The sequence below is a fragment of the Trachemys scripta genome, chromosome 7 (assembly GCF_013100865.1).
Source record: "Trachemys scripta elegans isolate TJP31775 chromosome 7, CAS_Tse_1.0, whole genome shotgun sequence".
In the NCBI taxonomy this organism is placed as follows: domain Eukaryota; kingdom Metazoa; phylum Chordata; order Testudines; family Emydidae; genus Trachemys; species Trachemys scripta.
The window spans coordinates 76,182,133-76,197,444 of NC_048304.1; the positions used below are offsets into that span (position 1 = coordinate 76,182,133).

General features: G+C 42.5%; 1 protein-coding gene across 9 annotated transcripts in view; it reads right to left on the reverse strand.

The window, feature by feature from the left end:
* The window catches only part of CCSER2 (coiled-coil serine rich protein 2), a 133,814-nt gene that overhangs the window by 49,390 nt on the left and 69,112 nt on the right, over window positions 1-15,312 (reverse strand). For 8 of the 9 annotated variants that reach the window (XR_004646404.1, XM_034775341.1, XM_034775339.1 and 5 more), the window contains exons 5-6: window positions 8,836-8,995; window positions 7,907-8,102 (exon numbers count right to left, since the gene is read on the reverse strand). Coding sequence is in view for 8 of the 9 variants with exons in the window: in XM_034775341.1 (XP_034631232.1) it covers window positions 7,907-8,102; window positions 8,836-8,995 (356 nt within the window). In the remaining variant the exon portion in view is untranslated. Of the gene's footprint in view, window positions 1-7,906; window positions 8,103-8,835; window positions 8,996-9,752; window positions 9,942-15,312 lie in introns of those variants that run through there. The other variant, XM_034775347.1, reaches the window with a different exon arrangement.

Below are 15,312 nucleotides of genomic sequence, written 5' to 3' on the forward strand. Positions count from 1 at the left end.
CAGTGGCTGGGGGCTTATAGCTCCCAGTCCTCTCATTTATTTGAACATTTATCCCTTGTAAAACGCTAAATGTTTGCACTTCTACAGCTGTGTTTACCTGAAGATTTCTTAACATTTTCACATTTTTGATAGTCTTAAATTTGGAATTGCCCCAACATATCCACCTGAAAATTCTGAAGCCTAGCCCAGTCCCACATGTAATGGTGTATATCAGTAGTTCTCAAACTCTAGCAACCCGAGGACCCCCATTTTGATTTACAATTTTTCGCAGACCTTCAAGCCCCCAACTCAGCCCCAGGCCCTACCCCCTCTCCACTCCTTCCCGCCCCTCCCCTTCCCCGCCTTTTTCTACCCCCTGCCCTGAGTGCACCACTTCCCTCCTGCCCCACCTCCCTCCCAGCACCACCTCCTGCATACCACTGAACAGCTGTTCCCCGGCATGCAGGAGGTGCTGGGAAGGAAGGGGAGGAGTTGATCAGTGGGGCCTGCGGACCCCCTGGAGTACCATCTGCGGACCCCAGTTTGAGAAACTCTGGTGTAGATGATGGATAGGCATCAATTATGTCGGAACAGAAGGAAACAAAGGCCCATTCAAAAACGCTGAAGCTAGCTCCCCCCCTTCCCCCGGAGTGGAGAAAGAAAAGTCTCTTGCCGCAGTCTGCAAGAGAGACAAAAACAACCATTTCAAATACAGAAATCCTTAACTACATTCACCCCAATCCTGAAATAAAATTAACCTTTAGAAAATAAACATGTCAGTTAAAAAAACCCAAACTCAGAACAGAAATAATTATCTTTGCCAGAATTGAGCAGCATCACAAAGGAACTTTGGGCATCTCATGAACCGAAAAAAAAAAAAGTGCAGCATTTCTGCATTGGAACAAGAGCCTTTTCTACTCCTCCTCTTGTGAAGGATATGGTAGCTCCACAGGACATGCCTGGTCTCCCCTATGGATCCTCACCAATCCCCATTCTATTTTTCAGTGCATAAGCTATAGAGACCAGTTTCAGTTTCATACTGCTATTGCTTAGAATGTCCAAGGCTCTCATCATGCGGTGAAGAGAAATCAACATACAGCTCAAAAAAACCTCCAGAGAGAAACAGAGTTCCGTTAATTTTGATCTTCCTAGATATTTGAATCTCACACTAACTACAGCAAAACATTCTAGACTAGAAATGCAGATTGACACAAACACTAAACCTTTGTGCTTCTATCACTGACTTGTAAATCAACAGCATGCTCCTACTTTGCAGACTTCTCAACTTCTCAGTTGAATAATTTATCTAAAAGATTCCTTTTTCTCTGAAGAAATTTTTCAAAGACACACAAATCATGACTATGCTGTCATTTCAAACCAAAAAAATCACCCAACTTTTCTTCTGCTCTGATCTATCACCCTGCTTTAAAACTGCCATACCACTTACTTGTGAATGCCTAGATTGTGAAAAAACTAAACATGAATATTTTCATAAGACAAGAGATTTAATAAGAAGTGTTATAAACCGTATTACAAGCAAAATTCAAAAAAGTCATTGGAAAAAATGAAGAGCAGCAAGGACTTCCATGTAAGTGAAAATATAGAAGTCGTATCTAAGGAAAGCACATTTTGTGGGTTCACGATACGGATAACGGGATGACTAGAGATAGGGCTGAATTAAGACAATAAAGGGGCCTAGGTACATCTCCGTATGTGGGTCTCTCTTTGATCTGTCATGGTGATGGGCTCAAGTCCCCCTTACCAATTCCATCCTTTGTCCATATGGCCTATATTGAATTCTTCGTATGTTTTCCAGTGAAGCTGAAAAAGACATGACTCTTTTGGCAAGCCAGAATTTCATTTTACACAGTGCAGTGTTGTTATCCCACATTGTTCAATCAGCATCTGTGAGGTCACAGACTAACTCACACTGGGTGAAATGCTGTGGGGTAATTAGTACTGGTATCCCAGAAAAGTGACTTTAAAAACTTCTTGTTGAAATGAGGATTTTAAAAATTGGAAGTTTTGAATCCAGAGGTGTATCCCTAGCAGAGTACACCAATATTTCTTTATGGAATTTTATTTTTATAATTAAAATACTTAAACTTGTTTTAAAACAAGTTTATTCGGTTGTTACAGAAGAAACCAAGGCATTAATACAATACTATATTTAAGATGAAATTAGCGGCTGCTACTAGTCTGTTATGATCTAATGTATATACATAGATGTGATGGTGGATGCTTCCCACACTCGCCCTGAAGGGGTTAATGTAGGCCAGATGGGCCAATTAACCTGTTAGGCTGCAAACAGGACATTTAGGCTGAGAGGAAAGCCCTAATAGGGGGGAGCTCCCCTTTGCAGGAACAGGCAGGGCTTCTATAAGGCTAGGGAGCTGGTAGTAGAAAGGGGGCTGCAGGGAAAAGGGCTGTAGTCACTTTCCCTCGGACAAGGGAGAGAGGGGGATTTGGACCCAAACGGAGGAGTTTGTCTAGCAGATCCAGAGGAAAGGGGTTTAGCTAGAAGGATGGAAAATACGAGCCTGGGATAGGCAAGTAGGAAGTAGTTGAGGGGAGCAGGAGGAAGGTTTGTGGTTGCCCGGACCCTTGCTTCTGGAGATGGGGCCCTGGACTGTAACTCAGAGTAGAGGGCAGGCCTGGGTTCCCCTACCAGCCATTGAGTGAGTGGCACAATTTGGGCAATTAATTTAGAGGCTGTTTGAGACCATGTGTTCTCGCCACTGAGGAAGTGGCCCAGCCACGGCTGCTGACTTAAGGACTGCCCGGGACTGTGAGGAAGACATGGACAGTATCCTGGAAGGGAAAGACTCTTGTGACTTGGCCAGAGGGCTGAGCCACAAAGGCGAAGCACTGCAGCTCCTGAAAAGCAAGCGAGGGCTGCAGACCGAGAGACAAGGGGCCAAGAAACCGCAAAAAGCGGTGGCTATCTTACAACAGAAAAACTTCAAATACAGACTCCAACGAGAGACTGCTGAACTGGAATTGATATGCAAACTAGATACAATCAACTCAGGATTGAATAAGGACTGGGAATGGCTGAGCCATTACAAACATTGAATCTATTTCCCCTTGTAAGTATTCTCACACTATTTATCAAACTGTCTGTACTGGGCTAGCTTGATTATCACTTCAAAAGTTTTTTTTTTTTTGGTCTTACTTAATTGGCCTCTCAGAGTTGGTAAGACAACTCCCACCTGTTCATGCTCTCTGTATATATATAATGTTCCACTCTATATGCATCCGAAGAAGTGGGCTGTAGCCCACGAAAGCTTATGCTCTAATAAATTTGTTAGTCTCTAAGGTGCCACAAATACTCCTGTTCTTTTCACAAAAAGGTGGTGTCAGACTAAAAGAGCTAATCCCAAAACACAGCCAGGAGGAGGCGCTCCAGCAAAAGTAGATGTTCCTGTGACAATAGGACATACCTTTTTCTTCTTTTGGGAGCATGAGTAGGTTTTTCCCCCCATACTTTCATTTCAGAAGTTATAATAGATTTAAAAATCCCTGTCCCAGTGATTTGCAGTTATTAAAAGAACTGAAAAGTCCATATTTAGTGTGTTACATTGTCTTTGTGTCAAAACTTGTGCAAAGTTCTCTATGAACTTAGTAACTCAGTTAAATTTAAGTGAACAAAACTTAGCAGGTCAAACTGCATTGCTGAATTTGTCTTTTTTCCTATTTAGCCAACTTATAAGAATATTGGTCTGATCTAGTATGGCAATTTCTGTGGTCCCTCTAGTCCTGTATTCTGTTTCTGACAGTAGGAAATAGCAGATCTTTTGTAGGAAGGTGCAAGCACACCCAGAGTTGACAGTTATGGAATAACGTGCTCATACTGCATGTTTTTCCTATGCCCCGTAGGACAGTGATTTCCTTATGCTCTGAAGCATGACTGATTATATCACTTATTTATTTTAATAACCTACCTGTATGTTCTCATTATCAATATAAAATGTTTATTTATTTTTAATGCTCTATTGTGACCGCAACAATAACTTGCAGCAATGAGTTCCACAGGTCAAAAGAATAGTACTTTTCTTCCTTAATAGCCTCTTATGAGGAACTGTGTCAAAGGCTTTTTGAAAGTCCAGACATATTAAAATAGTAAGTTGTTTTACCCACTGTTTAGTTAACATTTAAAACAATTCCAGTAGATGAGAGGCAGTTTACTTCTACAGAAATTGTGCTGGTTTGTTCCTACCATACTATGTTTATCTAGTTTGAATTCTATCATGTTAGAATACTATTTTTAATTGTTTTAATCAATTTCACTTTTACTGAGATAAGGTTCACTGGACTGCAATTCCCAAGATCAATTCAGCACCTTTCTAAAAATAGATACTTGCCATCCTCCAGTGCCCTTGTACAATAGAATAACGTTTTTAAAAAAAAGATTACCTATTGATATTAACAGTCCAGCCATTTCATTTTGAAGTTCCTTCAGAACCCGTGTGGGCAACAAGGTTTACTTATTGCTCTTTGCTTTATCAATTTGCTCCCTTTTCTGACAATACCTCAACTTTATTACTTGAAAAGAGTAGTCTGGAGGCAGTGCTCTCCCCACCTGTGATGAAGACTGTGATGATCATTTAGTTTCTCTATAGTGGTCTATCTTCCTTAATTGCTCCCTTTCCTCTCCGGTAGTCTAGCAAACCCACTGATTCTCTCAAAAGACTTCCTATTTCTGACATACTTAATTTGACTTTTTCCCTCCCCCCTTTGGCTATTTGCTTTTCATAGTCTGTCTTAGCCATGTTAGTTTCCATCTTCCATTTCACCTGCCATAGTTTATGGTCCTTCCTATTGGTTGAACTTCAGCTGGATTTCCATTTTCTGTTTGGCTCCAATTATGTTTTGAATCTTACCATTTAACCACAGTGTTCTCCCTCTCTCCCCTAGTACTATTTTAGTTTAAGGGTGTATCTTAAGACTCCCATAATTCAGACAGAAGTTAAGTAGCTGAGACTAAACATTTTAAGTTTAGTCACTTCTGACTTTAAGGTCTTTTTAACTGGCTTCTTGATTTTTTTCAAACCTCACTTCCTAAAGTTTAGTATTTTCAGTCTAGTTTTAAACAGAATACCTCCTGTGAGTATACTGAATATTATGCCCATTATTCTCTACTTCACATACTCCACAAATACAAGAGAAGATAATGAAAACAAGCATTTTCCCCCCTTAGCCTCCTCTTTTCCAAGCTGAAAAGTCCTAGCCTCTTTTTAGTATGAGTCCCACATATTTTCTCTTGCTTGTTTTCTGAGGATTTTCTCAGAGAACCAGTCTCAAAAAAGGGGGTGTGTGGGTGGGAGAGGGGCTAATAAATAGGAATTGAATGGTTTTTGGTTTTGGGTGGGTTTTTTCAGAATTCTGCAGGGGGCCAGCTAATCTAATAGAGAACTCAGTTTACTTACCTAACAATGCTTCCTTAATTAGGTTTAAGTAAAATCATAGAATGATGGTAAGAAAAGTTTCAAGTGCAATATACTCTCAAAGAAAGTTTAACACTTGTTCGTGTTACTAGTATCTAAAGGTGAGCAGAAAGCAAGTGGCAGTTCTGTTTATTTCAGCAATAGGTGCTGAAGGTCAAGTTGTCAGGAACAAATAGGAAGACACTCAACATCAACAACCCAAAATAAAAACTTTTCGCTACTGCCAAAGCCTGGGACAACAGTCCCCACTCTACCTAAAATCCTTGTATTCCCTAAAATCACAACTAGCAAATCCCACTTGAGCCAACATTTCACATAAATCTTTCTTAATATATTACACAGTTTTTCAAACTTTTGACACCCAAAGGATAATAAATTAATCCAGAAGGGTTTTGCAGACGCTATGGCTTCACTTTTTTGTTGGGGTGTTTCAATGAAGTGTGCACCAGGATTTTTGCAACAAGATTATGTGCCAACTAGGAACTGAATTGAGGCCATAAATTCACTTCACAACTGCCAAAGAACAATTAGGCTATGTCTACATTACAGACTTTACAGTGTATCCTGTGTAGCCAATCTGCCAACAGGAGAGAGCTCTCCCATCAGCATAATTAAACCACCCCAATGAGCAGCTGTAGCTATGTCGGCAGGAAAGTGCTGTCCACACCGGTGCTTCTGTCAGTGCAACTTATGTTGGGCAGGGGTTGTTCTTTTCCATACCCCGACTAACTAAAGTTTTACCCACAAAAGTGTTAGTGCAGACATAGCCTTAGACTATTGATTCCTACTTACCAGTGCCAAATCTGAAGCAATATTTTTAGAGATAAAAGTTTCTGTAACCCATTAGCAATCTCTTGAAAATCCAGGCATCATTAAAACTATTTTAAAAGCTTTTAAGAGTCAACGAATGCAACATTTTAGACAGCATATCACATTTTCTTAACTCTTTCACAAATTTACATGTGTATGTATTTTAATTTTATATTTGCAATAACCAAATGATTAGCCTTTGGTACAACAGTGTACGTGAAACAATTAGTTGAGCCTGTCCTACAAGCCCAGGTTTAGAGTGATAATTAAATGTGATCAGCTGTAGTCACGCAAAAGCCACGTTGGAGGTTATTACGCTTACAATAAAAGTAGACTTCCCATGAATGATGGGAAATAACTTTCAAAAGAGGGGGTGTTACCCAAGTCTAAAGTCAAATATACTGTTGTTGAACTGCTATGCAATATGCAAGCCTAGCCAGGGAGGGGCAACTAAGCAAATCATCTCCTATAAACTGAGTCATAGCAAAAATGAAAGCTATAGCCTTGTTCACAATTCACACAGCTTAGTCCATAGAGAACAGAAAGCTTTGTATTCTTTTATATGGTTTTGAAGAGCCTAGAGACAGGGCCGGCTCCAGGCACCAGCCCACCAAGCATGTGCGCTCCGGCCGGTCGGGGAGAGCCGAGAGCCCCGACCTGGCTCGCCGCCCTGCTCCTGGCATTCTGGCCGCTGGGGGCTCTCCGCCTTGCTCCTATTTTTTATTAAAACGGCAATCTCCTGATGACATCCAAACTTTCCATTTGCCTTTCACAAAGGAATGAATTAGGCTAATTGAAGTTCTCTCCTCCATTAGTGACATGTAAATATAAATCAATTCCTTTTCTATTAATTTTTGCACATTTGGACTTTTAAAAGTTAGAGTACCCAAGTTCTTTGGAGTTTCACAATGCTTGGCAAATGTAACTTTCCTGTCTGATTTTTAAGAGAGTATCTTTGAAACTGAAGATTCGTGCTTTTGCAGAATCATCTTCTAGCTTATTAACTTAACTCTGTCATTTATTTGTCAAGCTTTGTAGACACATGAAAGAAGCCTCTTAAGAAGTTTTAAACAACTCATCTTTTTTCATGTACTAAAGAGCAGACCAAATTTTAGCACTGCATGTGAACTGATAATTAGCCAGCAGTCGATAAGCACATTGTGCTGACATATGGATAAGGTGAAAAGCAAGCAGGCAAGTGAGTTCTTAAGAATTTTACCCTGGGGAAAAAGCTGAATTCTTTGATGTGCATTTGACAAAGGAATTGAAGAGGAAAGATTTTACTCTTTGCTGCCATCTTGGACTTCACCATTAAGTAAGGAGATCTGTCTTACCTGCACTGAATCCCATGCTTTGTTTGAATTCACAAAAATTAGAAGATCACTTATTTACCAATTTTCCCTCAAAAAAAAAAAAAAAATAAAATAAAAAAAAAAAAAAAACCCAACCGGAAAAGTGGTTTTTTTTTTTTTGTGGAAATGAATAGACAAGGCTCCTAACTGGGACACTTTTACAGTACTAGGAAGGTATAAGTTACTTTTTAAGTATAAATTAATGAGAACAAAATCTTAAATACTGCTATCATTCATTATATAATAAAAGAGAAACCGTGGCATATTAAAACAGACACCCCTTCTCTCTCACTTTTCTTCTCTTTATAATACACTAACCTGGTGCAATAATCTTTTCAGTTTTAGTAACTGAGTTTTTACAGCTGTGCAGTCTTGAACCATATGCCGAAGAGTCATTTCATCAAGCATCACTGTGTTCTCCCGTAAGCCCACCAACTGTCTAGGAGTCTGGTAGATGTTTGGTGCTCCATAGCCTTCAAAGTGACCAATAGGAGGCTCTAAGTGGCTGGAGCCCCTGAAAGAAATTTTTTAGATAAAATCAAGAGCAGTCTTAATCTAGAGCTAAAATCTGTTTTTTAATGAGAGAGCATTTTAGTATTGTGTGTATTATTAATGCTATAAGCAATTTTTAAAATTGCAGAGTACTAAAGTGCATAGCTACACTTATTTAGATTGCCGAGTGAAGAAAAACGTTCACAAAACAAAGCCAGTGTTATCCTGATATAAAATTCTGCACGTTATTACACATCTGCAAGAAGCGTCCCACAAACTAATTCAGTTCCCAGTAATCCAGGATCAGTTCACACCTGCACCATCATACAAGCAACATCTATACAAGCTGGCTTGCAAAAAATGCCACACTATTTACTCGTTAATAAAATAGAAACAAACACTTTTCCATGTCACATGACAGCTACTGGAACAATGAAACCAGGAAAGCATTTTCCCTTGAGCATGTATGCTGAAATTGACTGTGCATTTATAATATTGTTTAACACACAGAAACTAGTTCCAGCCTAGGGAAAAATATTTGCATCTAAATTATAAGTCACTGGCAAAGGTCTGAGTTTAAAGAAGGGAATGTTAGACCAGTACCAGTATAAGTGTCATCTTCTCTCAAAAAATCTAATCATGGGCACACCACTTCTCTGAAAATGCTATAACCTCTCCTTCATCAGAAGAAACCACACATCAGAATACATTAATTTCTAACAACTCCCTCAGAAGAGGTGCAACACAGTCCTTACCTGCTCAGGTCATTTTTACCATGTGGAAAGTGGCCTGCATGGCCCAAGTGATAGTGGTCTTGTGCACTCCAACGCTGCGGTGTCCTCTTCCAGAATCCATCCTGCTGCTGTCGCGTATTTCTGTCTTGTCTATCATAACGATTCATATTTTCGCACTCCACTACACAGATGTTTAAAAAAGTTATGTACATAACATAGTCTAAAGGAATTCACTACACACAAGAATACAAGTAAATGTTAATCAGATGATACTACTAATAGATGCACAAGTACAATCTGAAACATGAATTCTTCAATCTGATCATAAAAGCAAACTAAGCTGAACACACAAGGATTATAATTGTCATAAGAGACCACCTGTAATGGCCTCACTTTTCATCTCCACAATCCTTTTTGCAATAACTTCAGGAGTTATATTGTTTAAATAAAAATAAAAAGTGATCAGAACCTGCAGCAGAATCTACAAAATGTAAAACTTAACATTTAAAACATTTTTAGAAGACCAATTTGATATTAGAAAATGTTTTCTCTCTTTTTACTATCAGTATCATTAGCCTTTTAAGACTGAGGAACAATACTCAAAATATAGGACGACAATATTTTAGAGAGGCCAATACAATGTTCTGCAATGAACAACAATTTTTCATTTTAAAAAATATCCCAAACTGGCTGTAGCCTAATTTTCTTTTAGCGTCAGAAAGAATCCTTAAGAATTTTAAAAATCTTTTAAAAACATTAAATGTCTTCAGATTTAAACAGCTTTTGTCCACAAACAGTTTGAGAAGACTGAATTTGGCAACAGCTTGTAAACCACTAGAAACAAAGCCAAAACTCAACTACAATCCCTGCAGTCAGACGCCGCAAAAAAGTTAAAGTTATCAACTACTGTTCTGCTGCTAGACTTCCCTGTCACTTACCCAAAGAGAGTTTTTCCTCACATTGTCAGCATGTCTCTAGAAGAGGAACTTTACACAACAGAACATTGTGTTACTCAGCTGCCTACTCAGACATAGTTGTACGTAAGACATTGATAAACAGGCCTTCCTTCCTGCTTCGTTCCCAGCCTGCGTTTTGTTGGGAAGCAAGCCCAGTTTTACCCTGTGATTTAAAACTACCATCCTCACTCACTGCATACATACTTGTTGAGCTAGAACTGTTTCTATATATAGCATCTAAGCACTATCCCAGACTCCAGAATGGAACAAGCAAAGTTTCAGTATGCCTATGAAGTATTCTGAGGGCGTTGGTATCAGTTAAATTATGCATAATCCTAAACTGACTAGGCAGCAAAGTGCATTTAAGGCTCATAGTAATCCTAAATTAAGATATTGTTGTAATAATTAATCGTACCTATGCTCAATTTTATCAGCTACTTTTATAATCAAAATAATCAAGATATGAGGAAAAAAAATCTCTTAAATGTGAATGGATACATAAAACAAAATATAGTAAACAATTACTTTAAAAAGCTGCCTCCTATAGCTCATTATAGAGGAGTACATTACGAAGTATAAACAAATACATTTATAAGTAATTTCATTATGATTCAGCTTTGCAAACAAAATTGCGACTCTACATAGAGTTGCCAACTTTCTAATCGCACCCTTGCTGCGCCCCCTACCCAGAGGCCCCACCCCTGCTCAAACCATCCCCCCATCGCTCATGCTCCCCCACCCTCTCTCCTGTTCACTGGGCTGCAACAGGAGATTAGGGTGTGGGAGGGGATGAGAGCTCCAGCTGGGAGTGCAGGCTCCGGGGTGGGACCATAAATGAGGGGTTCAGGGTGCAGGAGGGGGTTCCAGGCTGGGGCAGGGGATTGGGGTGTGGGAAGGGGTGACAGCTCCGGCTGAGGCCACAAATGGAGGGTTTGGGGCGCAGAAGGGGGTCAGGACTGGGGGAGGGGGTTGGGGTGCGGGAGATGGTGAGGGCTCCAGGGTGAGGCCAGGGATAAGGGGTTTGGGGTGCATGATAGAGCACAAGCTGCAGGCTCCAGGAGGGAGTTTGGGTGCAGGAGAGGGCTCAGGACTGGGGCAGGGGGTTGGGGTGCAGGCTCTGGCCAGGCGAAACCTACCTCAGGCAGCTCCCAGAAGTGGGCGGCATGTCCGGCTCCTAGGCCAGGGTGGCCACAGGGGCTCTGCACGCTCCCACAGATGCGGCCCCTGCAGCTCTCATTGTCCATGGTTCCCGGCCAATGGGAGATGCAGAGACGGTGCTTGGGCAGGTGTAGCATATGAAGCCCCCATGGCTGCCCCTGCACCTAGGAGTTGGACATACTGTCCACTTCCGGGAGCAATGCGGAGCTGGGTAGGGAGCCTGCCTTTGCCCTGATGCGCTGCTGACCGGACTTTTAGCAACCCGGTCAGCAGCACATCAAAATATGAATTTTGCTTATTCAGTTATTCACATCTGCAATGGTGTTTCCAATTTCTCCTCCTCAGCACTATTCTGCTCTCTGTATTTGAAATTCAATTTTTGCATTTGTGTTTTAAGAGCTTTATAAACAAAATATTTTTAGTACCGAATGCTATTCTATTAAGGGATTCCCAGTAGTTTTCCAATAAAATTCCCAGCCACCATTAGCGGAAGACCACTCCCATCGGGGAACAATTTTTTGTCCTTTGAGTGATTTCAATACAGGTGCCATTGTTGTTCTTAGAGATACACTGCATATGTCCATTTCATTGTAGGTGTGCATTCACTTTGTTCACTAATGCTAGTGAGTTTTCTCTAGCGATACCTGTAGAGATGGCCCCTCCAATTGCCAAGTTCCTCATGCTGCAAAGTGAAGGTATAAAGGGCAGAGTTGTCCCTCTCATCCCTTAGTTCCTTCACATTGGAATACTCTAGTAGACTCCAATGCATTGGGGAAGGAGAGTGGGTCACATAATGGACATATGCTCCCTATCTTAAAGAACAACAGTTACAGAAAGGTATGTAACCATTTTTCTTCAAGTGCTTGCATATGTCCATTACACTGTAGGTGACTCCCAAGCTGTTAGTGTAGTCTGTGAGGCTCAGAGTCTCATCAGTAAAGAGGCTACAGACCACCTTCCTACATTTGAATCCTCTTTTAATTATGCAGACAGTGCATAATGTCTGATGAAAATGTGGACTGAGGACCACATTACTGCTCTGCAGATGTCCATCACTGAGACATGCACCATAAATGCTGCTGAGATTGACTGAGTGCGCCATGAGTTGGTCAGAAAGTGTTCCCCTCTGGCAGTGTTACAGAGTGTAATACAGTCTGTGATCCATTTCGAGAGCCTTTGGGTGGTGACTGGATGATCCCTCAAACGTTCTGCATACGAGACAAAGAACTTGGATGAAATTCAAAAGGACTTTGTCCTATCCAAGTAAAAAGCTCAATGGACGTATAGGGTGTGGAGTCTTCACTTATCCATATATGAATTTAGTTCTGGAAGAACACTAGCAGACAGACTGATTCAGGTAAAAGTCAGAAATAATTTTCTCAAGGCACTTCGGGTGTGGTCTCAGCTGCACCTTGTCCTGGTAGAAAACAGTGTACGATGGCTCAGTGACCAATGTATTCAGCTCACCTATCCTCCCGGCAAAGGGGACGGCCACCAGGAAAGCTACATTCACTGACAGGTGTAAAACAAACTCAAAGGGAGGGTCCATATGTACAGACAACAAGATGCACTTAAGGACTAACCTTGACTTCTATAGGTTCAGAAGATAATCCAGGATCATTTGAATTTTTGTCTGAGTAGGGGACATACCATGGGAGGCTGGCCAGATGAAAAAAATATTTCCACTTATTCAGGTAAGTAGCTCTCGTGGATGATTTCCTGCTATTAAAGAGCACATTCCAGACTGCAGTTGAGCCTCCTCTGTATTCAACCATGGAGGAACCATGCGAGGAAGCCCACCACATGATTATGTGACAGCAGGTCTCTGTTTACTGGTCACAGCAAGAGTTCTTGAGGTGTTAGTCTGCAGACATCTGAATACCACATCCTTATAGCCCAAGCCTGGCCAAGATGGATCATCCAGCCATGATCTTCCTTGAGCTTGAGGAGGACCCTGGCAGGTATGCATACAGGAGCACTTTGCTCCAAGAAAAGAGGAAGGTGTCTGATATTCATCCCAGGCTGCAATCCGGCCTAGAGCATAAACAGGAACACTTCCTATTCTGACAAGTCACAAACAAGTCCATGGACAGAAAGCCCCCTATGTGAAACAACCAGGCTAAAATGTTCATGCTGAGGGACCATTCATGGTCCAAACTGAATGATCTGCTCAGACAATCTACCATGGTGTTATGGACCCTGAGCAGGTGATACGCTTTGGGAGGGACCAAGTTCCATAGCTTGACTAACTCTTTGCAGTCTGATCTGACTCTTCCTTGTTTGTTCACATAAGAACTGCAGCAGTTATTGGTAAGCACATGGACAGTCTTGCCCTGAATGTGAGGGAGGAAGTGCTAGAGCACCCAGAAAACTGCACATAATCCTAGGACATTCATGTGAAACCTAACCTCATGTGTAGTCCACAAACTTTGAGCTCAAAGGTTGCTGAGATACACTTGCCACCCCACAGCTCAAGCAACTGTTACCAGAATCATGGGAGGGAGGGGAAGAAAGAAAGGGACTTCCCTGCACAAGTTGTCATGGCTCATCCATGAGGTCAGAGACAACATCATCCTGTCCAGGATTTGCACTAGCTTGTCTAGGTGATCGATTTGAGGGCAATAGAGTGACAAGAGCCATGCTTGTAAGAGGTGCAACCTATCATGAGGAATGACATGTTCATACTGTCATGAACCTTAAGAACTTCAGACAGTTCCTCACAGTGGTCTGACAGTGATCCTTCAGGGACTCCTAGAGGTCTAGTATAGCCTGGAATCTGGAAAGTGGCAAGAAAACTTCTGGCAGAGATTGAATCAGGTCCATCTGTTACTCCTGAGGGCATTCTGCACCAAAAAATTAAAAAATCTGCATACAATATTTTAAAATTCTGCAAATTTTATTTGTCAAATAAATGTGGAGGCTCCAGCATGGCACTGGGGAGCATGGGCCACTGGCTGCACAGAGGTGGGAGATCATTGTGCAGCTTCCCCTCGGGACATGGACTCAGCAGTGAGGCTGCACCCAACACTGACACAACGCAAAGACCAGGCCTGCCCCAGAAACACCCCAGAGCCCTGCCCCTCTGTGCCAGGTGTACCAGGTGTGGGCAGGCAGGCTCAGCAAGGCAGGATCCAAGTGTGGAGGGGCTTAGTGTGGGGGGATCCAGGTGTGGGTTGAGAGGGTTCTGTGTGGGGCAATCTGGGTGCAGGCGACTCAGTGGAGGATCCAGGTGCGGGGGGATCTGGATGCACAGAGGCTTGTTGAGGGGTTCTAGGTTCAACGGTAATGGGACTCTGCAGGAGGGTCCAGGTGAAGGTGGTTGGTTCTCAGCAGGGGGGGGGTTCTGAGTGGGGGGGGCGTAGAGCTCAGCATGAGGGTCTGGGTGTGGGGGGCTCAGTGCAGGGGTCCAGGTGCTGGGGGAGTGGGGTTCAGTGTGGTTGGGATCCACATGCAGCTGGTTGGGGGTCAGTAGGGTGCAGGTGGCTTGTCGGGGTGGTCCAGGTGCAGGGGGAGTGAGGCTCGTCAGGTGGGTTCTGAATATAGGGGGGTGAGGCTCCGTGGGAAGGTCTGGGTCTGAGGGGGTCTGGATGTACGGGAGTTGGACAGATGGGGGAGCAGCTCCCTGTACAGGGATCCTTCTCACTGCAGCTGAGGAGCGATGGGTACAGGAAGCGCTGTGGGGGGCAGGGGAGTTTGCAGAGCTTCCTACTGCCAGGGAAGAAATCAGGAGGTGGGTCAGACCAACCCCCAGATGCTGTGCAGGGGAAGAGGAAGTTCTGTCCTCCCCAGCCCAGCCAGGACTATCAGCTGAGCCTGGCACAGGGTAGGAGCCCCAGCGTGGCTTCCCTAGTCCTACCCCCACCCCACACTGATTTATCTATCTGCTGGCTGCCTTGGACACCTGAAACATACTGCTGGGGAGAGTCGCATGACCACTTTTGAGGCTTCCCTTTGCTTCCCCATCAGAAAGTCATTCTTCTGCAGGGACACAAAAATCTGCGTGGAACATAAATTCTGTGCATGCATTATACCCCCAGGAGTAATCTGTATGAGCCAGTATTCGGAAGCAGCGAGCAAAAAGGTCCACTCTACCACTGGTTACAGACTGACCTAGTACTTGAAGAATACACTTTTCCCCTCATGACAAAAATTCAGCTTTGGGGGGGAGGGGGCAATTCTAGCACAAAAATCTTGGGTTACAAGTTGAAATTTGGCAGGGCAATAATTCTCGCTGATAAGCATCTTTCATTTTACTGTTCTTTGAAACTGGATGTGATGGTTATGAGGCTATGAAAATTGCTCTTTGTACAGTCACAGTAATTTTTTAAAAAGTGAGCTGCCAGCTGCATGCATTTGTGGTTAACTTAGCTATGCAGTGAATATA